This window comes from Gymnoscopelus microlampas (assembly GCF_963454915.1).
Source record: "Gymnoscopelus microlampas genome assembly, chromosome: 1".
NCBI classification, from domain to species: domain Eukaryota; kingdom Metazoa; phylum Chordata; class Actinopteri; order Myctophiformes; family Myctophidae; genus Gymnoscopelus; species Gymnoscopelus microlampas.
In genome coordinates, this window is record NC_139962.1 from 53,635,891 (window position 1) to 53,661,527 (window position 25,637).

Below are 25,637 nucleotides of genomic sequence, written 5' to 3' on the forward strand. Positions count from 1 at the left end.
TTTTTTTTTAAATGGGGGTCTACAGCCAAAATAATGACAGACATGACCATAGCTGGGATTGGCAACCTTTTTGTCATGAAGTGCCATGTTTTTATTTTCTACAACCTTTATTTTTTATTTGTATTTTTTTATATATATTTTCTTTCACATCAGGATGTAATGATAATTAGATTTACAGAAATAACCAACCTCCCATCTCCCAGACTCCCTCTCCAGTCAGAGTTCATGAACGAATTCAGAATTATGTGCAGGATGTAATTTGAAATTTTGCATACAGATGTGAGGGGACTTAATTTAATTGACAACAAATATTTTTATATATATATTTTTAAAAAATCCTCTCACACGTATTGATTGATTGATTGAATACTTTAATAGCACTTTGCAAACTAATCACAAGAAAGTACAGTTCATACAAGGTCTGAGAGGATTTTAAACCCAAGAAAGCACAATGGCTTGGGTCCATTGGGGTACTTTGTACTCAATTCATCGAAACATTTAATGACAGACAAATATACAATAATATACAACAGGGGGTCCGGGACCCCTAGGGGGTCCTCAGAGTTACTACAAGGGGTCCGCCAAATCTTTGTGTGATATGATTTTTTTTTTACCTTTAACCACTTGAACCTTAGCATCCCTTTTCTGAGGAAAAGCTTGTAGATCGGCCATTTTTGGCAAAGAGGCTATAGGTGTAGAGGGAAAAAAAGGAGACTAAGTAAAAAAAAAAAAACGTTAATCTGAAACACAATTTTATACAATATAGAGTAGGGGGTCCCTGCTTCATCTCTCTCTCAGCTAGGGGGTCCTTGGCCTGAAGACGTTGAAGACGTTGAAGACCCCTGATCTACAACTTATGCTAGTTATCACCCTCCGCTGTACCAATCAATGTTGGCACCCCAACCCGTGGCAGGTTGCCCACCCGGGCCCCTGCCAAATGACCATGATGGGACCTGCTGCTCACTGCTTGGCTTGGCGCGTCACATCAGGTCAGTGTGCACTTGGCGACGTCACTTCCTGTGTTGTTTCCTTAGCATCCTCGGCTCTGTTAGCCAGTTAGCTGATTGTGTTGTGTGAGACACCGAGTGACAACATGTTCAGAGCCGTAGTTCGACTGTCATCATCGGGGGCGAGGTGTCTGGTCCGGCCACAACCACCCCGTTACTCAGGTACTATTCTATATACATTATACACATTATTATGTTGATATAGTATGTGATATACGTGCGATAACGGTTACCCGTTAGCTCACCGACTGTCTATGTGTGTGTGGAGGCAGGGTGACATTGGTTTCTCTTTATAGCCTCTAATTATCAATGACCCCTGATTACAGCATTGTTTTAATAAAAACCCGTTCATAACCTGGTGAATTATATCTGTCTATATGTGTTATTTTATTAATACAAGCTAAAGGGATCTGGGAAAATGCGATGACCTTGTCGTGACCCGTTTATACCTGCTAGTAAATAAATAACATTTGCTGCCGTTTTAAAACGGGTTTATCGTGGTTTGTGAACGCTAGGACCGTAATATAACCTAAAGGAGGATCATTAACATGCAATAAGATGACCAACGGTTCATTTCCAGGCCCAGACAGACAGTGTGTGGGTGCTAGGCTATTATTATTGCCCTCGTCTAACTCTCCTGTGTCCTCATGTGACTCTGAGCAGCAGGTTGACCTCCTCTATGTGCCATAGAGGTAGCATTACCTACTTCTAGGAACTGCTGGGGTCTCCACTGTCTAGACCAGTGGTTTTCAAACTTTTTCATGCCAACTAAGGACCCCCTAATTGACACATATTAGCCCACGGACCCCCATTTGAAAAGATATGACAGGGACCCCCATTTGAAAAGATATGGCAGGGACCCCCGATAAGAGAAGATTTTTACGGCTCTAGCAGTGATTCTCAACCATCTTAATTTCAAGGACCCACAGTTTGACATGCATTAGGGCTACGGACCCCCATTTAACAGCATTTCTATCTCTGGGACCCCAATTTATATTATAAAATCAATGTTAATTTAACTCTGAATGGAGGGTCCATTTGGTTCCATTTGTACACTCTCAGAGTTACAGACCCACAAGGGTCCATTTGGTTCCTATCCATCATTTAGCTGGGGACCTCCTGGAACTCCCTCAAGGACCACTGGTGGTCCCCGGACCACTGGTTGAAAACCACTGGTCTAGACTGAAGGCAATATCATTTGGCCACATTTGACATGGTAGATAATGTAATTAGTTACCACATTTATTTATTTATTATTAAATTAAATGGCAAGAAATGAAGCAACCCTTGGTTGTCTAAATATAGACAGTGTCCTAAGAGTTCTTACATCTAGTCTGCAGTGAATGCATGATTTTCCTAACCTTGTCTTACATCTGCGTAGAGCAGTGGTTCTCAACCTGCGGGTCGGGACCGCCAGGGGGTCCCCCAGATGACATTGAAGTGACAATTTAAGGACTTTTTAGTACCTCCAAAAAAGACCATTACTGCATCAAAAGTAATCAACAAAACTATACTATAAAAACTGGTCCAACTTTGGCAAAATCGTCAAATAATATAAGAAAGGGGCAAGAATTTTGAAAGTAGCCGATCTACAACCTCTACAACTATTTTCACAATATTTATCTGTGGAACCGAGTCAAACTAAATGTAATGCCTCAATCTGAACACCTACAATTCCAAGTGCTTATCGGGGGGGGGGGTCCCGGGGGGGTCCCGGGGTCCCCAGTTCAAATAAGATTATTCTGGGCGGTCGCGGCCTGAAGGTTGAGAACCACTGGCATAGAGGGACAAGGTAACACCGATACTGATAATAATGCCACTGATCCAAACTTTCACATGACTGGGAATTTCACCTTCCTTTTTTCAACCATGATATCTATCTCCATATATCGGTCCACTCCACACTAATGCTCAATATAGGATTACCTGACTATTAGCCTAGAGATCATCAGGGACATATTTCAAATAAAATGTATTGTAATCTTATCATTATTATTTTTTAGATTAATGCAACAACCATACCCATTATTTTAGTGTGCTAACTAGGGGTACAACAGTTAATCGAACTAATTGATTTAATCCATTATAAACAAATATCGATAATTGATTATCCATAGTTACATCAAAACGATCATTTGGACTACTACACATTGCGTTCTAGAGTCAGATGTTACCAAATTGTACAACTTGCTACTTGTCAGGCAAGTAGCAATTAATGGAAATGTTCATGATGGGCTTGCCAAATAACTACAGGGAAAACATAATTGATCATTTTTTTATTTAATCTTTTTCCTACGTTGAAAGAAGCACAATTGCTCTTTTATATGTTTATCCAGGTTACGTTTGCTATTAAAGACAGTGCCCTGTTTTCTACACTTCTGGGTGACAGTGGGACTCAGTTTATTAGAAATCTGTATTTTTAGCATATAATTGTTTTGAGACATCCAGCCATGGATCTTCTCCTGCAGGCATTTTTTCGGAGTACCAAGTTGTTAGTTGAGATCTATATGTGGACCAGATTAGAGGGATGCCCAGCATCAACTGCAACAATCAATAGATCATTCCTCATGATGATCTCTTAACTCACTGAGTGGCAGAATTATTTCTGTCTATTTCTGACCAGTGCGATTTTTTTTTCTTTTTTTCAAAGTAAAAAAAAAGTGCTTTGGAAGTGAGTGGATTTTTTTTTTTACTATTTTTTTCAAAAACACGTGATTGGCACGTTGCACCATAGCGGTGAAACACGTGAAGGGCACTCAATGAGTTAAGACGTTCATTTGTTAATAATTCCTGTCAACATGGGAGCAGAAATTGGCTTAAACTAGCAGAGGAGCAGCTGGTGGCATACAAACAAAAAATTGGACTTCCTGGTGGCCTGATGCCTTGCCTAATATTAGATATTGTTGGGGCTGGAAAAACTTGTTTAATTTCGCGGGGAAAACATCAACAATCAAGCTGGGGGTTTGGGCATCAATGGCATGGCTCACAAAGTTAAACAGAGCTTCTTCAAAATCCTTTCTACTTAAATGGATAGTCAGATTGTTGGTTCTCTGCCTTGCTATATTTGCGCTTTAAGGCAGGAACGTGTTCATTTATTCAGGACACAGAGAGAGGTTTAGACTACTTAGCCTACAGTATAAGGTGCAATCTTGTCTAAGATTGAGGTACACACATTTATTTAGTATGGTATGTTGTCATATTTTCAGCTCCCTTGGCCTCCAGGCTTTATTCCCATGGGGTGGTGGAGACGGATGAGGAGTTTGATGCCCGTTGGGTCACTTACTTCAGCAAGCCAGACATCGATGCCTGGGAGCTGAAGAAAGGTGAGTCTATAACTTTACTGTTCTGGTTCTCTACTGGTTTGAGGCTATAAAGTCGGGTCCCATAATAACACATTGCTGTGTTCAAGGTATTCTTTGCTTGTGCTGTGACAGCCTGTCAAAACAGCAAAATGTCCACTCACTAGTCTTGTCCACTGGTAGACAAACACTGTTCTACACTGTCAGTTGGCATGCAGTCATATGTTGTCATATGGCCATAAACACTACTCTTACACTGATTATAATAACAGTGTCCTATTTGATTCATAACACTTGCTAAGATGGCCTGTTATTAGGTTATATTAAACAGTGGTGCATATTATTTTTGATTCCATATTCCTTGCTCTTTTGGTGCAGGTTAGGGGCGTTATTGATTTCATACAGGTTCAATGCTATAATATTTTTCTTTGGATCCTTAATCTTAAGAAAACATAGTTACATCAAAACGATCATTTGGACTACTACACATTATTGTACATTAATATTATTGTACAACTTGCTACTTGTCAGGCAACTAGCAATTAATGGAAATGTTCATGATGGGCTTGCCAAATAACTACAGAGAAAATATTGCAGTTTGTGCTGCTGGTTTTCTATCCTACCAGGTAGGGAACTGTATTTACTTGGTATTCCAGGACTAACTCCTCCTTCACTAAACGGCTAGAAACCAGCAATACTAGGTGATCTCAGGGACCAGGGTTGTTGAGCATGGATCTAAGTCTAAGGCCGTTTTCCATTCACTCTCACCTAAAGGCATGAACACCCTGATTGGTTATGACCTGGTCCCAGAGGCTAAGATCCTGGACTCTGCCTTGAGGGCCTGCCGGAGACTCAACGACCTGGCCAGCGCTATCCGCATCCTAGAGGCTGTTAAGGTGGGTAACACTATTGCTAGTGCTGCATTTTTACGACCAAAATGAAAATTATGATAATCATTTCTAACTTACAGCCTTGGTAGCCTTTTTTGAGAAAAAAAGAAAACGTGTTTGTCAAATTTTCAAACTAAAATAGGAACATGTGATTATACTAAATTACAGGTGCAGACCCCCCGTGCTGGTTCTGGTTTCAATATATTATGTGGAAACATCAGCATGTAGAAAATATTGTTTCACAACGCACATTTATGTTTATTTTATATGGATGAGTATAACAAATCCCAATTTGTTGAATCATTTTTCTTTATTTAGATGGACAACTTGGGGTGCTATCTAGGTCTGCCCTCACCCACTCTCTCTTTGGGGCAGAACGGAAATATAAAAAGGAACATGTTGCCCTGAATCACATATCATCACTGTCATCCAAATAAGATTACCATCTTGGCTTAAAGAAATGTGCTTCCTTTTAATTACATTCCTGTGTAGAACAACCAGAAGCCTAGAATAGCATATACACCGATCACACCCAAATCCAGGGGTGGCCTTGGAGTCCTAGAATATTTTAATTATTATCTGTCTTACACTTTAAGGTCCTCTCTTGTGGGCTTATAAAACCAACCACAGTGTTGGCATAATGACTTCAGGTACTCTTTTGGGCCAAACTTAGCATCATTGTGGTACTGTCTTCGACCTGCTGCTTCTCTGACCAATGTAATTATCACATTTTCATGTTCTGTGAAAATGTTGCATAAAAGATGTATTATTATTTCTTTCACTCGTCTCTTACCTTGTCTGGGACAACCCCATTTCTCAAAGGACTCTGCCAACATCCTAACATTTGAAGAAGCAAGACTTAATGACCTCAATGACAGAATATGTCTTAAATATGCTCAATTATCAATATCAACAACATTATCAAACCCTTAGAGCTGTGGTTCTCAAACATCTTCTTGTCAAGGACCCCCAAGTTGATTTGTATTTGGTCTCAGACCCCCATTTGAAAATATATTCTCCAGTGACCACCACAAGAGAAGATTGTCATTTATTTCCAAGTAATTTAATCTTTTTCACAATTGTTTAAAAATAGCAGATCTAAAAGCTCACAACGCATCGTATTGTGATGCGTTGTGAACTTGTAGATTTTCCAATGGCCAAAGTATAAATGGGGTTAAAGTGATTCAACCGATTTTGACACTATGTTGACAAATGTTGCTGGGGACCCCCTGGATCCTCCTCAAGGTCCCCTGGGGGTCTTTGTCACTTTGAGAACCACTGCCTTATAGAGGAGCTGCAACTTGATCAGAGCATGACCAATGCTTTAGAAATGCCGCTTCCTCAGGAGGCATAGCATGCAGGTTGCTTTGTGTGGCAGTGGCACTCGATGCTTACTCTAACAACAACCCAGCTGGCATGGGAGCGGGATTTAACCCTTTAAGACCGGGAACGCATCTGTGTCATTTTAAGATTTCTTTGGCTCTATAAAAATATTTTTTATATTAAAAAAAAAAATCTGCTAGGTTTTAGAAAACATTTTAAGTATCGAACTCGGGCCATAATGGGTTAAATGCCACCCTCACCAACTGAGACTGGCCCCACTGGTTGAGAAACGCTGCAAGAGGCTTATATATCAGAATCAATTTTATTGTCGCATCACAGCCAGGTTTACAGGTGTAAAGAAGAAGTGGGTGAAATGTGTTTTTTTGCAAGCTCCATCGTTTTTGTTATTTCAGGAAGAGAAAAAGAAAAGAAGAGGGGGGGGGGGGGGGGGGGTAAAGAGAAACATGTCAAGGATAGGCAAAAATCTGGTACAGTATGTACAGTGAGGTTAGACATAAGGTGCATAAGGTTAGGCACCAAGGTGGTAGCACTTTGTTAGCTCCACAAAGCAGCAGCTATGTGTGTACTTGAGATGAGACGTTAAGCTGCTAAAGAGTATCATCAGCACATTAATTGTACACCAGATAAAGTGCAAACGGATATTTAATCGTGCAGTACTAATTAGGGTTGTGATTTGTATGTTCTACAGGACAAAACAGGCCCCAACAAAGACATCTATCCCTACCTGATCCAGGAGCTGAAGCCCACCCTAGCGGAGCTAGGTATCTCTACACCAGAAGAGCTTGGCATGGACAAGCTATAAGCGACCTCTGTTCTGGTGAGACAAGGCTATATATAGTTGTTTTAAGTAGGCCATTTAGTACTCAAAAGGTTGTGGGTTCAATCCCTTGTAGTACCTGTAGTGCCACTGGGGAGTAATCTCCATGACATGTAGTCAACCAGCACTAAATACAACGGGCAGTTGTGTAATCCTTGTTATTTTTGTAACGTATATTTTGCTATTTTTAATGCAGTGTTTATGTCATGGATTTTTTTTCTCATAATGTATGGAATGAATTTCTATTTCAGTATTTAATTCTCTTTTGTTTTGGGAGAAATAGTTATTTTTACCACTTAATGGATTTTTATGATTTTTGCTAATGAAATATAAAGCATTGTTTTTATTATTGCACTTGACCCCGAGTGTTTTATGTTCTAAAGTTGGTTTTCAACTAATGCAGTGTTCTCTCTTGTTCTCTTCTCAGGCCGTTGGATGTATAAATAGGTGAATCTCTGATTCTCTGATGTTGACTGAACCCATGTTGTCCTGTTGTGTATAAAAGATGGACCTAATAAAGAAAGAAATATCCAATTAATTGCAGTTTCTTTTCCTTTGGTGAAGAAGAGACAAATGTTTGATATACAAAGCTTGTTTGTTAGGTTCATAAATTAACTGATCAAAATAAATGTGTTGTTCGAAGTGGAACCTTGCAGAGATTGGAAAATGATGTTACTGTTGACAAAATTAAATCTCAATTAACTGCATGGACTTAGGCTAAAACAACTTTATATATCTCTCTATCTCTCTATATAAAATACATATGCATATACGGTATACACACACACGCCTGAATCATTGTAAAACCAGAACGTTGTCTTATTATACTGAATAAAAAAACACACCCAACCACCAGGGGGCAATGACTTCTCTACTGAGGAACGCTTCTCCTCTTGACAGCTGGCTGGCGTTACACCGACCTTGGACACCTATCAACATTTGTGACCCTAGAGGTCGCTTGTGTTCGTTTTTAATCCTATGGGGGAAACAATTTGAACAGTAAACACTTGAATGTCATTGTTTTTCCATGGTCCTTCCATATAAGTTCTTATTTTTTACATGTATCTTAAATTAACAAACTAGTACAGTAGAGTAGACAAGCCAAGTCAAGAGCCAGAAACGTTGCAGATTTCTGTCGAGCAGACCTCTGCGGTAACACACTTCGATAGGCCAACAACATCGGTGTAACAGGCTCGAGCAATATACACCGGAAGCCAGAAAACCCTAGTAGCTCCCATCGCGCGAGTGTCACTTGCTAAAAAAAAAACAGATCTACAAACCAACAACGGGTCACGATGCGACGCGTTGTGTATCTTGTAGATCTGCTTTTTTCTTTTGAAACCAAGCAACACCAGACTTAAGCTAGCGCGAAGGGAACGCCGCTGAGCAGATGGACAGACAGTCAGCTAGCATAGTATTAGCAGCCTATGTACATCCATGATGACGACAACAACAACAACAACAACAACAACAACAACAACAACAACAGGGGAACAGAGGTCAACATGACGGCTGGACTGACACTGTCACAGTGACACTGTCAGTGTGGTGTAGAGAAGTGTGACAGACTTGGAACAGCCAACATGATGAACGACATCCTAGAGGAGCAGGAGAGAGACTCGCTGTTGGAGGCACAACAACCCAACAAGACCACAGATCATCTGACGGTAAATACAGAATAATGACTCTGTTATGGTGTCGTTTAGTTGGTAGGCTGACGTTAAGACATGTCCCCAAAGTCCAGGGGTACCTGTTTTGGTGAGTTGCGAGTTCCATAGCGTTAAAACTCCTTCTAACGCTATGGACCAGAGCTGGGGTATTTGTTGCTGTACTAGCCTAAGCCTAGGATCAAGACTATCATAGACTCTGGAACAGCCTCCCATTGGACCTCAGGTTTGCTAGCTCCATAACCATCTAAATTAAAAACCCATTTTTGTTTGTCCTCTGCATTTATCTATCTTAATTATTAAGAGCATCAGGGCGCTATTATTATAGTCCTGGTGTGTGTAAAGTCCTGGTGTGTATGAATGTACATTCAGTGAAGTATATGTTTCTGTATGGGTTTTTCTTTCGCCCTCTGAAAGTGAATGGTTGCTTAACTTTACTGTCCCTGTGGATAAGTGGCGTGTTGGGCTGTGTGTGACAGTCACACTCACACCATGTCCACATGTATAAAATGTTCTCTGATATGCTATGCAGCCCTCCTTACACTTCTCTATAAAGTAGTGTTTGTATTCATATAGGGCAGGGCTAGGGGTCTTCAACGTTTTTCAGTCCAAAGACCCCTTAGGTAAGAGAGAGATGAAACATATTGTATAAAATTGTGTTGCACTTTTTCATAGATTTCATAGATGGCTTCATAGACTTGTTTGACAGTACTGTCGATGTGTAGCGTTGAATTCATGTTAATGAAAATACACACATTCATGTTAATGTGTGTTTTAAGATACCCCCTGTAGTAACTGAGGACCCCCTAGGAGTCCCGGACCAACTGTTGAAGACCCATGATACAGGGTGTAATAGGTGTTGTAATATGCCCGAGGCTTGAGCCAGTATCCTGTACATATAATCTTATAACTACTTAATCACTCTTAGCATATAGATTTGTTTCGACGTCCTCCTTCATCAAAAGATACGGCAGGCCCATGTAACAACATGCCACTGTTGAGACACAACTGTCATCTGCTTGCTAGAACATCATGTTTTCTATCCATTCCTTAGATGAGAGAGAAGCTGATAAACAGCTAAAAGATCAGTATATAAGAATAAAAATCCACACGCCAGTATTGCTGCTCCCAAATGCAATTTTACTGGGTAAAATAGTAGTACAATTGCGTTTGGGTGCAGCAATACTGGTGTGTGGATTTGTATTCTTGTATTCTATCTATTCCTATTCATATCCTGCCTTCCTAACCTACTTGTGTATCAGTTATGACTCGCATACAGTATCTAATGGTCACTAATGTAACTTGTGCAATTGGTACATATATTCTCTGTATGTGTGTACAATAAACTTAAGAACATGTCATGTTACGGTACCTCTGGTGTCACCTTGTTCTGGGAGAGCCTTTAAGAATCCACAATCAAATGTATGGTCACATCATCACAGGTTTACAGGAGTAAAGGAAAGTGGGTGAAATTGCGCAAGCTCCATCGTTTTGTTGTTTTTCAGAAAGGGAGACAAAGAAAAAGGAGGTGGATAAGGGAGAGTGAGAGCAGGGAGAGAAAAAAACCTGTAAAGAAACGTGTGAACAAACAAGAGAAGAAAAGAAAATCAAGATTCCTACATAGATACACATAGCACCCAGGGCCACAACAGAGCTGTAAATATCATGCACTATCTACGTATGTCAGGGTTTCTCAAAGTGGGTGCCGTGACACCAGGGGTCCAGGGGTGGCGCAGAATACTTTGATAATATTTGGAATTTATCAATATCACTTCAGTTTTAACTACATGGCCCTCTATACTTAATAAAACAGACCTGAGTTGCACTGTACTTGGTGCGTTCTTTTTCGACCTACACCAAATCTCTTAATAGCAAAATAGCAGATAAACAAGCTCACACCGCGTTGTTGCGATGCGATGCAATGTAAGCTTGACTATTGAGATAGTCCCCAGAACAGGGATGCTCAAGGGATGTTAAAGTGGTTAAACATAAAGTAGCTATAAAGTAATTTTCAATCTGTCCTATAATGGAGACAGATATTCTCTCAAGTTTCCCTTGTGACATACTGTATCGTACCGTAAGATGACGTAAGGTGCTATAAAGTACCAATGTAATTCAGGGGTGCCGTGGATGAGAAAGTTATTTACAGGGGTGACCTGAGACAAAAATGTTTGATCTATATCTATGGTACGGTCCAGGCCAGGCTGGACAAGAACTACAGCTGAAAGTGTCTTAACTGGAAGTACAGGAAGTAAAAGGCTTTAGGAAGTTCCAGTAGGCTGGACAACATGTAGCTCTGTACTTCTTGTACTTCCGGTACACGTTTGGCAGTAGTCCTGTTCCAGGCTTTTATCTCCTTGAGAGATGGCGATAAGACTGGGAACAATTAGTTAGATCTAGGCTAAAGCAAAAACAGCTTGTCAAATGTCTTGTACATGTGGAGTGGATCATGTCATGGGTGGACGTGTGCAATAAATCTCATTCTGATGGACTCTCAGGCTCCTGCTAGCAGCACACGGCCCAAAACCACAGATGGAGTTTTCAGGCCTGTGGAGAAGCGAGGCCCTTACATCATGTCCAAAGCTCCAGCCATCCACCTCAAACTACGTAAGTAAGCAGTTGACTCATAGGCACCAATAACAGGTTCTCATCTTACCTTTCCCTGTCTATAGTTTATAGTCTAGTTAGTACTTCTTTTATGTATGCATGTGGCATATGGTCCAAAGGAACGCAGTGGGGTGTTTTTTTTTAACCTTTATTTAACCATGCAAGACAAATTATGAACAGATTCTTATTTATACTGCACATGAATTTGAGGTCCTTCTGCAAACATGATGTCAGGATTTTATTCCACAGCTATCTATGGTATGTGCAATGCACAAGACATACCATAGATGACCGTGTATTGCTGGAGACTTGCTGGAGTTAAATAGGAAATCCGATTTTTAAACTTTGTTCTGTTTAGGCTCTCATCATGTAGTTAATTCTAAAAAGGGTAGAACAGGTGTACTAGGGTCTCAGGAAACACAATAATCAGGCACAACCCTCTCGGTATTATTAGCCTCAAGTCTCAATCTCAAAGAAAAATAAGACAGGTTTATTTTTCCCATTTGGAAAGACGTAAGAGGCACAATCACATACATTGTTTAGCTGTTTTTATGCTATGTTGCAATTGGTGACAATTTAGGCGTTTAGCAGACACACTTTATCCAGAGCAACTTACAGTAAGCATACATCAAATGCAGAGAGACAGTGTGGTGCCTCACTAATCTAGGATCATAGGTAAACCAAGAACCTAGAATCAGTCTAAACAATATAATATCAACACAAAAGAGATCTGTACATTGAAACTATAATAACTACAGGATGCCAGGTCAACAAATCAACCTAGCATCTGTCTAAATAACATGCTATCTAAATTACATTTTAACCTTTGCAGAAGACTTCCACATTGTATGTCCTGTTTGCCTGAAATTTCTCATGGTTATTAGACACACAGTCTCATTGATAGTATTATGACTTTCTGACCCATAGCCTATTATGTTGCGACATAGGTGGAAGCTGGGTCCTCACGCATACCTGAAGCTAATCAATCTGCAGAATTATGTGTGTGATGGCATGGGCTTGTGTTTGCATGACACGCTCAGCATTCCTCATGCCTCTGCAAAATGGACATTCTCATGGAAACTCTGTATATATTTGTACAGCTTAATTGCATAAAATGTGCATTTTGTGGTACTTGTGGCCGTTTACAGAGAAGCACAGGGAGATGGCACGGAAAGCTCTGAAGAAGAAAGCTCTTAACTCAGGGGCCCCAGTGATGCAGCAACCCAGACCAGGATCTAAGAGGTGATAGAGAAAGCTTTTTGTGATGTACACATGATTGGAATGAGAATGCTTTTGGTTAGTGTGACTATCAAGTTTTTCCTGTTCCTCTTGTAGAACTGTGAAGTACAATAAGGGATATGCAGCTTTGAGTCAGCATCCTGAAGAAACTTTGGTTGCACTTGACTCAGACAGGTAAAACTATAGTGGCTGTAAAGTCACCCATCTTACGGCTTCTACTCTTAACACTCAAGTTGTTTGTATAATGTGTAAAAGAAAAAAGCAGAAAAAAGCAGCCAACAAAGTTCTGCACAATTTATTTAAGCATGAAAATAAAATAAGTAGATGACGAGACTGAGGGGAAATGAGAGAACAACATATGCAGTAGTGAATGAATAAACACATACATCAAAGACAAAAAAAAGTTTTCGGAATTACAGGAATCGTAAATTCAATTCCTGTAGCTTCTTTAATCTTCCAATATTGAAATATTTTCTGTCAGGTGAATGCCTGCCATTTAAACGTAATATGACAAGAGGACTATCATTGCCCTGTTTTTTACCCCATAGTGATGAAGAGGTCGATTTTGAGCAGTATTCCTCCGGTTACTCTTCAGCTGAGGTGAGCATACTGCATGGACGTTTGACGTGTCTTTCTTCGTCAACCTGTCACCCCACGTTGAATCTCTCACTGAGGTATTTCTTCTCTGGTTTCTCCAGGTTCACCCTGACTTAAGCCAGCAGCTGTTGAAGGACGGCTACCGCCTGGACGAGATCCCGGATGACGAGGACCTGGATCTCATTCCCCCCAAAGCCGTGGGCACCTCTTTGTGTTGCTGTGGAGAGAGCCTGTCCTGCTCCGTGCAGTGAGGCCACAATTGGTGCCGTGACCTGAACACAAGCTGGGGTGGGGGGGTCAGCTCTGTTCTCCCCTGACCTTAGGTACCATTGACATGCGGCTTCCTGTTCCCCTGTTACTCCACTGCCTGGATATGGAAGCCCCTGTATCGCTAAAACTAAGCACCTGTTTACGCAGAGCTATGTGCAGTGCACCTGATGTTCTCAACCAAAGCATCGATGGCCATCAGCCCATGCCTTATCCACTGTGACCGCAAAAGGTCAACCTTTTTCTTCTTCTTATAGGATGTGGCAAAACACAATCCCTGTGACCACTCTGAATAGAGTGGCAGTAACAGTGACCACTCTGAATGGAGTGGCAGAGCAACACCAGTCCTGCGACCACTCTGGATAGATTGGCAGAGCCATTCTTCTTGGGGGATTCACTCAGCGACCTGCTTTCTTGTCCGCTCTGCTCAGAAGCTCTGCAGCCACTTCATGAAGGGATAGTACTATGTATGCACACAATATCGTACCTACAGAATATTGTGCTAAAACATGTGTTTTTCAGCTCTTTGGTGAATTTGCCTTGTCCTTATTCTGTCACATGAAGTCCTTCTAGACCAGTCTGGAACATGAACATTCCTTTGCTGTTTCACATTGATTGGCCCTTCTCTGTAATAATTGGTTTCAAAACATCTTGTTGGTTAATTATTTAGTCTTTGCAAGTGATGCTCCATAGGGTTTAACGTTACAGTGCTACACATAGATTTGTTCAACAGATGGATACTGGATAGGTTTCATCTAAGCTAGCTATGTGATTGGTGAAAGACATGATCCCGACTTGCTGATGAGAGTACAGCTAGCCATGTTTTATTGATTGCCTTGCCAACTTTGGTGGTAAGGGCTAAATGGAGATAGTTCTTTCTGCAATTTTTTTTTACTGTTATATTTATGTAAGTTTAATGCAACGTTTAGGAAGCTACGCTTTTACTTTGATCAAGGGAACCTCAGCATGCCTCAGACCTATTAAATCACTGTCATGCCCTTAATCACAGTAAAAGAACCCCAGCTCGGGTATTATTGTTACATTCAGTACTCACTCACAAAAACACTTTTCATTAAGAAAAGGTTTAGGCTATGGCTACACTAGTACACTCACAAAATAGTACCTCTTTGTAGTATTGGATACTTTAGTCTTCGTTCTTGTTGTGCCTGAAGTCTCAGACTTCATTAAACATGTTACATTGCACGCTGTCATTAGGGCAACCACAGCCCTCTACAGTGACTCACCCATCCACCTCCTATATGTTCTATACATGGAGAAATGTACGTACATATGTTGTTATTCATGATTCATATTATTTACTCTTAAAAACGAGTAACTTTCCACAAACCTGTGTCTCGAGTTGTGTCATAAAGGACAACAAATGTGATCTGCTCTACACAAATCAGACAGATATGCCTGGAAACCCTTCATACTGCACTGTATGAAAGAGGAGATTGCTGGCTTTCTAACTACGTCAGCATACACAATAAATAATAATAATGAAAAAACATGAAAATGTGAATTTCAATTCAAATTCTATTCATAACATTATTGTGCCAGTTTAACAACTTTAAATCTGGCTTCCCTGTTTTGGGCATGCCACTATTGTTAACAATTTTCGAATGATGCGTTTGAGCTTGACCTGTGAGCGGCTATTTTTGTTTTTTCTTAAAAGCTGTTTTGCAGAGGGGAGCTGCTGCCAGAGACTATGGCTATTTGGAGGGTCCTTGTCACAGAAAGGTTCGGGAAACCTGGTCCTAAAACATTCTGTGTTACCATGTCAACTGACATTTACAATTTGCCAAACTGTATTTCTCATCTGATTGGGCAACAATAAATATTAATTATGAAATCTAAGAATATATTATTATATTGCAATGTGATCAAACGCCAAAAGTCCAGAATTCAACACAATATCTTTTTTTCCCTCTAAATGAATCTGTTTGGGTTTAGGCAGAGTATGTCACATAAATTATGGGCAAGAGTCCCAAGCTAAACACATGTTCTAAAATGATGATTATTATATATTTTTTTACAACTTTAACCCTATATACTTTATTGACCTGAGTCCTCGAGGGATCTATAATGGGTCCCCTGCTTTTTCCCTCTACACCAAATCTATGCACTGAAAATAGCTGTTCCACACGCTCACAATGCGCCAACATATTGTGAGATTGTGGGACGGCTATTTTCGGCAGAATAGTGAGGCTAGGGTTCATGTGGCAAAATAATGTATTTGTTGGCATGTCTTTCTTTCTATTTTCCCATTTACACATTTTGCATTTCCGCCCACTCACGTTAAAGTCTGAATTCTATACATATAATTTCAGTGTCTTTGTAGCTGTTTATTGTATAAACAATGCCGTTTTACTTTTTTTTGTCCCACTTGTCCAGGACACCCCTTGTGTGTGTGTGCGTGTGCATCAGTCATTGTGTGAGGGCCTGAGAGAGACTACGGTGAATAAATTGTAGGCGTTTGCTAGCTGCTGACTACAACAATACATTTATGGAGGATGGATATGTCAGGGTTCCTAAGCTGCAAATTCTGATAAATTGAGGAAGAAGAATTTGATCATTTCAATCTAGATATTCAAGTTCTAACTCATAGCTTCTAAAAATGGGGATTTTTTTTTGGGGGGGGGGGGGTCTGTATTAGTACACTGCAGGAAAACATTGAATCAAAAATGTTCTGATTAATGTACTACTGCCTGTTGTGTGTGTATGCAGTCTTCACTATCACTATACAGTGTGTGCTATATTTGATGTAAGAAATGGAGAGATATAATAGTGTACTATATAGCGTATTGATAGTGTCTTCAGCTCTAGATAAGAAATTAACTTTTGCATGTCAATGAAGATCGTCTAGGAACCCTGATATATAAATAACGAATGGTGTGTCAATTCACTATTTTATTATTTGAATCAGTTCAGGAGGTGGATTCAGTGGTCTCACAGTCATAGAAGTTACAGTTTTCATTTAAATGTTCTCTAACATGACCATTAGAACACGGGAAGACACTTGTTGTATCACTAAGTGACTTGAGTTAAAATTTAAATGTAATTTCAAACACATTGAAATTAAGAGTATAAACCCAGTGATTCTAAACCTTTTTTAATTTTCAAGAACCCCCAGTGTGGTGTGCATTAGGCCACGGAACCCCATTTGATAATGTTTTTTTTTTTTTATCTCTGGGACCCCAATCTCGACTGTAAAATCTTCATCTTTTTCTGTCTGAGTGTACAAATGGAACCAAATTTGTATACTCTCAGTTGAGTTACAGACCCACAAGTGTCCATTTGGACCCTGGTGGTCACCAGACCCGATGTTGAGAACCAGTGTATTGACCCCAAATTGACCCTATTGTTTATGCAGATATATTGAAGAAAGATTGCACTCAACAGCAGTGGTCAGTAGCAGGCGCACTATTATAACTTGCCTGTACTATGCAAATAAATGGACAATCTGCTATAAATAACCAACATTGTGACAATATACCAAGTGTTACTGAGTGCTAAATGCAATAACTTGAATTGTTATTTTGACAAAGGAAACACTAATCTTTTGTATTTGAGTATACTGTGTTTTGCTTTATTCAATAAAAATATAGGTATATGTACTCTATCATGACGTGTAACATTTGTCATTATGTAGCGGTGGACAGAATTTATTTTTCTTTTAATATTATTTTTGCAAGCACATGACTTTCTGTCCACTACATTTCAAATAGAAATATTGTACTTCCACTACATTTCTAGGAAGGGACTCATAGGACCCAAACATACAAGAATATATGATGAATTCAAATACCAGTGAAAATAGCAGATAATACATGTAGATTTGCTATTTTCCATATATATATATTTTTTCTTTTTTTAAAGAACATTTAATTCATAATGTTTTACTTTTGAATACTTGGGTATATACTTTGTCCACCACTGTTATTATGTAACATCTCGTCATAAAAGGTTCACATAATTCAGTACAGGAAGTAGCATGAGAATGAACTCTGATTGAGGATTGCATGCGTGTCCAATCGATTATACACCTCTTTAGGCAATACTCTCCAGTGGTGGAAAGTAACTAAGTACATTTACTCAAGTACTGTACTTAAGTACAATTGAGAAGTACTTTTACTTTACTGGAGTATGTCCAAATTTCAATACTTTTACTTCTATTCCACTACATCTCAGAGGCAAATATTGTACTTTTAGAAAACTTTTGTTACTATAGTTACTTTGTAGATTTTGATTATTATTACAAAACATACAGTAACCACTTCAACCCTAAATACATATAAACTTGAAATTGGACATTCTGCATAATGAGTACTTTCTACTTTTGGTACTTTAAGTACATTATGATACCAATGTTTTTGTACTTTTACTCAAGTACATTTTGAATTCCGGACTTTAAATTATAACGGAGTATTTCTACATCGCAGTAGGCTATTGATACTTTTACATTAGTCAAACAACTTGAGTACTTTTCCCACCACTGATACTCTCCATGCCCCACACGGGGGCAGCATTGTCACTTAACCTGTCCTGTAATCCATTGGTTCTCAAACTTTTTCATGTCAAAGACCCCAAAATTGACACTTAGCCCGCGGACCTCCATTTGAAAAGATATGCCAGGCAGGGACCCCAATAAGACAATATTTGTACGGCTCTAGCAGTGATTCTCGATCATTTTCATTTCAAGGACCCCCAGTTTGACATGCATTAGGGCTACGGCCCCCATTTAATGGCATTTATATCTCTGGGACCCCAATTTAAATAGTAAAATCAATGTTAATTGAACTCTGAGAGTGTACAAATGGAACCAAATGGTCCATTTGGTTCATGAAATCATTTAGCTGGGGACCCCCTGGAACTCCCTCAAGGACCCCTGGGGGTCCCCGGACCCCACTTTGAGAACCAAGGCTGTAATCCATGCAATATTGAGACGTGTAGTTTCACTAGTTTAACATAAGCTATTGTAGTAGGGTCTGTCACAGCCGGTACATTTTGGCGTGATTATCATCCTTTTTCAGACCCGATGGTCATCGAGATAAGGCATCTGACCTGCTTTCATATACATCCAGACTAGGAACCCAATTAGTGTGTCAGTCAGTGTTTGGAGGCAGATAAGCAGCTCCCTCCAACTGTATGTTCAATGTATTTCTATTATTAGCAGCAGTGGTGGAAAGTAACTAAGTACATTTACTTTCCATCACATAGTACTGTACTTACAATTTTGAGGTACCTTTACTTTACTGGAGTATAACACTTTTCAGTACTTTTACTTCTACTCTACATCTCAGAGGCAAATATGAAAACTTGAGTTACTAGTTACTTTGTTACTTTGTAGATTTTGATTTTAATCACAAAACATACATTACCCACTTCAGCCCTATATACATTTATGACATTTGAAAATAGCATTATGGGCATGGCAAAGAATTGTGAGCTTGTAGATCTGCTATTTTCAAAACATTTTTGCACATTTGAAAACTTGTGAAACGGGACTTGCTGCATAATGAGTACTTTCTACTCTTGCTACTTTAAGTACATGTTGATCACCAATACATTTGTACTTTTACTCAAGTACATTTTGTATTCCGGACTTTTACTTGTAACAGAGTATTTCTACATTGCAGTAATGATGCTTTTACTTAAGTAAAAAATAGTGAGTACTTTTCCCACCACTGATTATTAGCAGAGACATGAGGGGGGGTTGCAGCAGAGACAAGAGTATTTGCATGGTGGTGTAATGTAAGTAAACTGTGAAACTTGTTGCTGGCTGCGACTGGGGGCGGGTCCTACAGGCAGGGGGGGGGGTGTAATTGAAGAGGAGGAAAATCGAGTCGAGGGAGTTACCTCCTCAACGTAGAGAGATATGAGATCGGGCCATTTTCCTGTGTCGGTCCTCCTCTTTTTTTATATTAACTGAAGGATCAAGAAAACTGAGGATCAAAAAAAAATCAGGGGGAGAAAAAAAATAATCCAATCCGAGAACACAAGGTCGAAAAGAGAAACGTTTTTTTGTATCGCCCTTTCTGCTGGCGATCCAGTGGATCATTCAGATCTCTCTCTCCCCTGTAACCGTGGTGTGTGTGCATGCACATTTTTTTTTATTCCTCCAAAGTGATTGAAAGCGTGCCAGAGAGAGACCAGAGTGACGACGAGCAGCAGCTCAGCCAGCAGGCAGCTAGAGGAAGGAAAGGAGGGATGGTGGATCACAACTCCGGCAGCAGCAATAAGGCACAAATGGTGAGTTGTGTCCCCGCTTGGCGCTGCGCCCAGCCCGGCCTGGCGGGGCTGCGGTGGTGACATAACCCCCGGTGGTTCCTCTTTTATTTAGCACTGCTACTCACCGGTATGGCTGCCTGTTTGACACATTGTATCCACATGTATTTATCACTACTACTGCTCACACCGGACTCCTGTGTGTGGATACAATGTATCAAACATTGTGTGCATTTAGAACTATACTCTCGTGTGGATATAATGTATCAAACAGCCTGCGGTGTGAGGAGTATAGTGATAAATAAACGTGGATACAATGTATCAAACAGCCCGGAGGCTGGCTGTTTGATATATTGTATCCAAGTGTTCGTTTTAATCGCGTTATGAGCTACTATGCGGGGTTTAAAACTACAAAACGTAGTGTATTTGGCAACTTGTGCACATTTGGCTTTGACACATTTTTCTAAACTTTTTCTTAAGCTACTTTGTGTGTGTGAGGGTCGTCGGGGGCCCGGTGGTGGCTACACACTAATTGCTGAATGTTCTTAATCAGAAACACTGGAGCCGATTTTGTTGGAAACATTCAGCAAGATGCTGAATGTTTCTAAACTAAATCAGCCACAGTGTTTCATTCTGATAAGAACATACTGTCTCTGATTGCACTTTACTATTGATGCAAATGTTTATTGCCTAATAATCATATACTTGGGGTTTAACCACATTTCTAATGGGAGGCAACAGATTAAACCAGTTATATTGCTGTCATTGTTGCATTTTTTTCTTTTCTTTTTTGTTGCCTCGGTGTCGATCCTATGAGGAGCCCTGTATCCTATATCTATATGTGTGTGTGTGTGTGTGTGTGTGTGTGTGTGTGTGTGTGTGTGTGTGTGTGTGTGTGTGTGTGTGTGACTGTGTGGGTGACGCACTTATTGTGTTACGTTTGTAATGTATGCTGGTCGGATATGTAGCCACTTAAACGCGCGTGCTCGTGGCGCGTGTTTGGCCCAGTTTCAATGTTTTGTTTCCCTTGTAAGCCTTTTTATTTGTTTCCTTGCTGTTACAGTACACTACACTGTAACAGCAAGCACCCATCCCACCCCACCCCAATCCTCTATAACCAGGGCAGTGTGACATAATTCTAAAGATTAGATTAGATTTGGCTTTAGGGTTCTGGTCACCAGTGTTTCCCTCTCTCTCTCTCCCTTACAGCCCAGTATGTCACAGGAGTCCAGTGTTGGCGGTGGCTACCCGTCAGGAGCCTCTACAGGAGGGATGAAGCTGGAGGCAGTCATGGAGCAGCTCCAGCGCCAGCAGCAGGCTCGGCTCGAGATGGAACGCAAAGAGAGGAGGCTCCGTGAGGCCCACATTATGTACGCCCAGCAGGTGGCCGCGCAACAGGCCATCCTGGCCGCGGCGCGCGCCTCCGGGGCGGGCTTCATGGGCAAGGGCATGACCGGAGGGGTCCCCGGCATGGGAGGGCCGCTGGTGCTGCCCCGCGTCTCCAACCAGAGCAGCGTGGACTCGGAGAGGGAGGACGAGGAGGACAGGGGACGCGATTCGGGGGAGGACGACGAGGACGAGGAGGAGATGATGGAAGGGGACGAAGGTAGCGAGGAGGAAGAGGAGCGCAGCGCCAGTGGCCTGGAGTTTCTCCGCAAGCAGACACTGGCCCTGCAGCAGAGCGCCACGCGCCTCCCTCCCACGCGCCCTTTCCCCAGCTACACGACCTCGACCCCCCAGCACGCCTCCTCGCCCCCTGTCCGGGTGAAGCAGGAGCCTGACGAGGGTCTGTCCCCCGCAGGGCCCCATGCCGCCACCTCTCCCAATGGACAGGGCAGGGAAGACTGGAGCTTCGACGATCACTTCAAACAGGTCAGCCCCGACACCTTGGCTCCCCGCCAGCACGTTTCCTTCATTATGTCAGTTCCTGTTTTTGTCTGTTCTTAGTTATACCTTCAAACCACACAGCTGCCCTACTCCTTAAGCCGCGTGCGCACATTTATAGCTGCCTGCCTGGCGGTTATATGAAGAGCGCAGAATTGCTCTGTCCAAAAAGGTTCTCTTGCTCATTACGTCTGTAGATTTCTCCTTCCACCTCTAATCTGGCTTCAAAGTGCCTGGTATCTGCTCAAACACAGTTAGTCAACACAGAGCCGCCTCGTCAAAACACAGATGTCCTTCTGCCGTTTAGCATCATCCTTTCACTCTTTTCCACTCTCCTGTTGTGTGTTTACCCACTGCTCATCCCACCCCTTCAGCCCCCTGCTGTGACGGCCGGTTTAATCTTGGCTCCTGTACAAACCACTCAGGCGGTGTCTCTTCAAATCTCTGTGGAGGCCCAGACCGCCCATTGGATTTGTGGCCAAAAATCCTCCCTCTTAGTGGGTCCTGGCAAAGGGCCAGGCTCCGTGGCGCTACACGGTTCACGCTTGCTGACGCTCTCATTCTGCGCTCTCTGTTTCCTGTTTAATCTCTCGTCGTCTCTTTTTCTCATCTTCTCTCCATCTCTTTCTTTTTCGGTCTCTCGTTCCCTCTAATTATCTCTCTTTATCTATCTCGTCGTTCACTCTCTCTCGGTGTGTCTTACTCAGCGCTGCGCAGACCTTGGCTCAGGTCCAGGTAGAGGAGTCGGCGAAGGCAGGGCTGCTTGCTGGAAGTCTGCGGGTGGTTGGCTGGGTCGGCAGACTCGGCACGCGGCACTCATGGGGTGGGAGGGTTAGACAGAGCTTCTAAACAGTAGCCGCTCTTTACTACACTACACCCCCTCAAGTGTTTCGGCTGTGCGCCAAGTGCACTTTTTCCTTGAAGGTAAATATTGCCTCATCGCCATGTTACAGTGTGCTGGAATGCAATCTGTGAGCCAAGGCTGTGTGTGTGTGGTTCAGCAACATCACCGCTAGGGAAGTAGAAAAGGTTGAGGAGAGCCCAACGACAGTTGGGTCATGGTTATTAAAAGCTGGTATTTGCTCAGCAGTACAGCAGCGTTAGAGGACATATCTGTGTGACTTGTTGCGATCAGTGGGAGGAGCATGCAGCGCTATCATTTGCTGGGATTTTATTACTGGCTATTTAAAGGGAAATGTCTTTGGACGGTGCCTGTGTAGCAAACATTTCCAAATTTAGCCCCCCTCTCAGCAGCACAGGAGTGATGGCTGATGGGGAAGTTTAAAAATGACAGTGGGGATGAACCCAGCAGCCTCAGTGTTCATTTAACCACTTGAAGCCAAGCGTCTCTCCCTAACATATTCTGGACATGTTGTATAGGGCGAATATGCAGCGAAAATGGCAGATGTACAAGCTCACAATGCATAGCAATGCATTGTGAGCTTGTAGAGTTTTCCTCTATTTGACACATTTGAAGTATATTGGGTTTAAGTGGTTAACTCTGACAGCCCTTGCATGTACATTTTTGGGGTCACTCTCAAAGTTAAATGAACACTGAGGATTTACTGTCACGGAATAGTAGTAATGGTGGAATAAATGCTAGTCCAGTAAACTACCAGTGGCTCTTTTGTGGACAGAAAACAGGCTCTGCTGTATCAGCCAGCTAGGCGCCATTATCTCCCAGCAGAAAGTGTCTGAATTGAAATGGAGTCGGACTTCATTGTTCTTGGTGAGAATGAGAGCTGGTGGTATTGTTGGTATTGTGTGTGTGTGTGAACGCCATATCACTACAAGAGATCAGGGAGAAGTTGTAACTGTGCGAGACTCTAGTGGAGGCCTGTTGGTCTTTATTTGGAAGGTGAGGGAGGGGGAGGGGGTGACAGTTGGGTGGGTAGAGGCATCATGAGACGAGAAATGGTCTGTCCCTTTTTTTCCTTTTTTTTTTTGTTTCCTCTCTTTTATCTTTCCTGTCATTATGTCAGCTCTGCTGTATTTAATGGCGGCTCATCTCTTCAGGCAGTTTCAGGTTGCAGTGCTGGGGGAGGGGGACAGTGGGGTCCTGTTTTTGATGGCATTGTCTTGGAGAGGCCAGCGACGGAGCTCGGCAGATGCCGCAAATACCGTCCTCCAATAATGGCATGTGAGGTGGAGGGAGTCCATTTCATTATGTTCTTTAAAAGCAATGACAGAAGGTACGGCTGGCTTAGAGGTAGCCAGCTTACACAACATTTGCATTCAGTTTTACATTGACATTTCCATTTGAGTGGGGATGCACCGATTGTGAAACTCAACTGATGTTAAAAATAGCAATTTGGATGTTGTTTCTTGTTAGTTCATTTTGTTATTGATTTCCCCTTTTGTGCGAAGGAAACAAATTATTATTATAAAAAATCTGAACTCAGCTCTTCATCATACTGTCAAACAAACTTAGATATAACCTTTCACAGGACAAAGATTATTTTTCTGAAATATAACATATAGCCTGTTTTGCCTGCTATATGTGTTGAACAGCTACCTAAAACATCAGCCACGGCCATCTGTGAATGTCATCTAATTTGCTGATATGCGAATCGATGGCAGTCATCAAGGTAAATATCAGCCGATACTGAATATTGTAGACGGCTGACGTTCATATGCAAACAACACTAAACAGTGCTGGGTTAGGGTCACCAAGGCTCAAGTGTAACATGTTAACCCAGTGCTACAGATGTAGAAAACACGAGAGTGGTACATGTTATGTCATGCTAATGTAACACAGGGTCCTGTTGGATGTCATTCCCTGCAATCAGGAACAATCATCCGCACGTTCAATTACCCTTCTGGCACAGTCTTTTCAGTACTGTACCCGGAGTGCTTAACGTTTGTGTGTGCTCGGTGAGGGGTCACGCTGGCGGTCCGGGGTGGTGGAGGGGCTGACCAGACACGGGTAGCCAGTGTTATTCTGTCAGTGATGTATGTGCGGTGACCCCGGCTCTGCCCTAAACAGCAGAGTAAATAATTGTCAAACAAGCACACGGACAAAGACATCGCGCGGAGAGGAGCGCCGGGGAGGGTCAGCGGGTCCCGGGGGCCAGTGGGGGCCCGCGTCGCTCCGGCCCTGTTGCACCGGCGCGGAGGGACACACACAGGCCAAGTGACCCCTGTAATCTCCCCCCCCAGCACTCCTTATGGCTCCACACACACTCACACACTGATAATCCTCCCGTGATTAATAGATTTCTAATCATGCCTGGAGTCCATGGATTGTCTGCGGTCCCACACGTGCCGATGAGGATGCTCGGAGCCGTAGCGGTTGCTGTAACTGTTGTTTGGTGTAGTAACTGAACGGAGCTGTTTCTTAAAGTATGAAAAGGCTACAGGTGGTTGGAGGTGGCGGTTGGTGGTGGTGGCGACAGACTAGTGGCTTGTTTTTTTTGTGTCACTGGTTTACCAGTTTCCTAACATTTAAATGCTCCGCGGCGTTCCTACTCAAGCTGGAGAGAAAATGGAGCCGGCGAAGCAGTCGCAGAGCCCGACTTCATTTGCATTGTTGTGATGGCAGAGGGAAGAGGAGAGGTGACCACACACTGGTGCGATGGAAGGGATGAGCCTCCTCGTCGCATCACTTAACTGGGAGCGTACCGGCTGCGACGCACACATCACAACCTGTTTGTTTGAGCGAAGCGCTGTTGCATAATTTAGCTGTCGCCCCGGCAACACATCAGGCAGGAAGTGGAGAGCTGCACAGCTGCGGGGAGGTGGGGGGGGGGGGCTAGATCGATAGAAGTGCGCGTGTGATGATTGTGCGCAAG

The 25,637-nt window shown here is 42.1% G+C and overlaps 3 protein-coding genes across 3 annotated transcripts in view; all 3 read left to right on the forward strand.

Moving 5' to 3' along the window:
- Nucleotides 1–1,029: 1,029 nt before the first annotated feature.
- Nucleotides 1,030–7,891, forward strand: cox5ab (cytochrome c oxidase subunit 5Ab). The gene is made up of 5 exons (XM_084058844.1): nt 1,030–1,169; nt 4,214–4,330; nt 5,081–5,202; nt 7,229–7,357; nt 7,785–7,891. The coding sequence occupies exons 1-4, from the start codon at nt 1,094–1,096 to the stop codon at nt 7,340–7,342; spliced, it is 429 nt and encodes a 142-aa protein (XP_083914970.1). The 5' UTR covers nt 1,030–1,093; the 3' UTR covers nt 7,343–7,357; nt 7,785–7,891.
- An 809-nt stretch (nt 7,892–8,700) lies between these two features.
- fam219b (family with sequence similarity 219 member B) lies at nt 8,701–17,351 on the forward strand. The gene is made up of 7 exons (XM_084064903.1): nt 8,701–9,024; nt 11,523–11,631; nt 12,780–12,873; nt 12,967–13,044; nt 13,419–13,470; nt 13,569–16,122; nt 16,184–17,351. The coding sequence occupies exons 1-6, from the start codon at nt 8,941–8,943 to the stop codon at nt 13,716–13,718; spliced, it is 567 nt and encodes a 188-aa protein (XP_083921029.1). The 5' UTR covers nt 8,701–8,940; the 3' UTR covers nt 13,719–16,122; nt 16,184–17,351.
- Nucleotides 17,352–19,453: 2,102 nt separating this feature from the next.
- The window catches only part of LOC311047338 (AT-rich interactive domain-containing protein 3B), a 71,573-nt gene continuing 65,389 nt past the window's right edge, over nt 19,454–25,637 (forward strand). The window contains exons 1-2 of the mRNA XM_084060023.1: nt 19,454–19,986; nt 21,172–21,834. Coding sequence (XP_083916149.1) covers nt 19,834–19,986; nt 21,172–21,834 — 816 coding nt within the window. The 5' untranslated portion in view covers nt 19,454–19,833. The remainder of the gene's footprint in view (nt 19,987–21,171; nt 21,835–25,637) is intronic.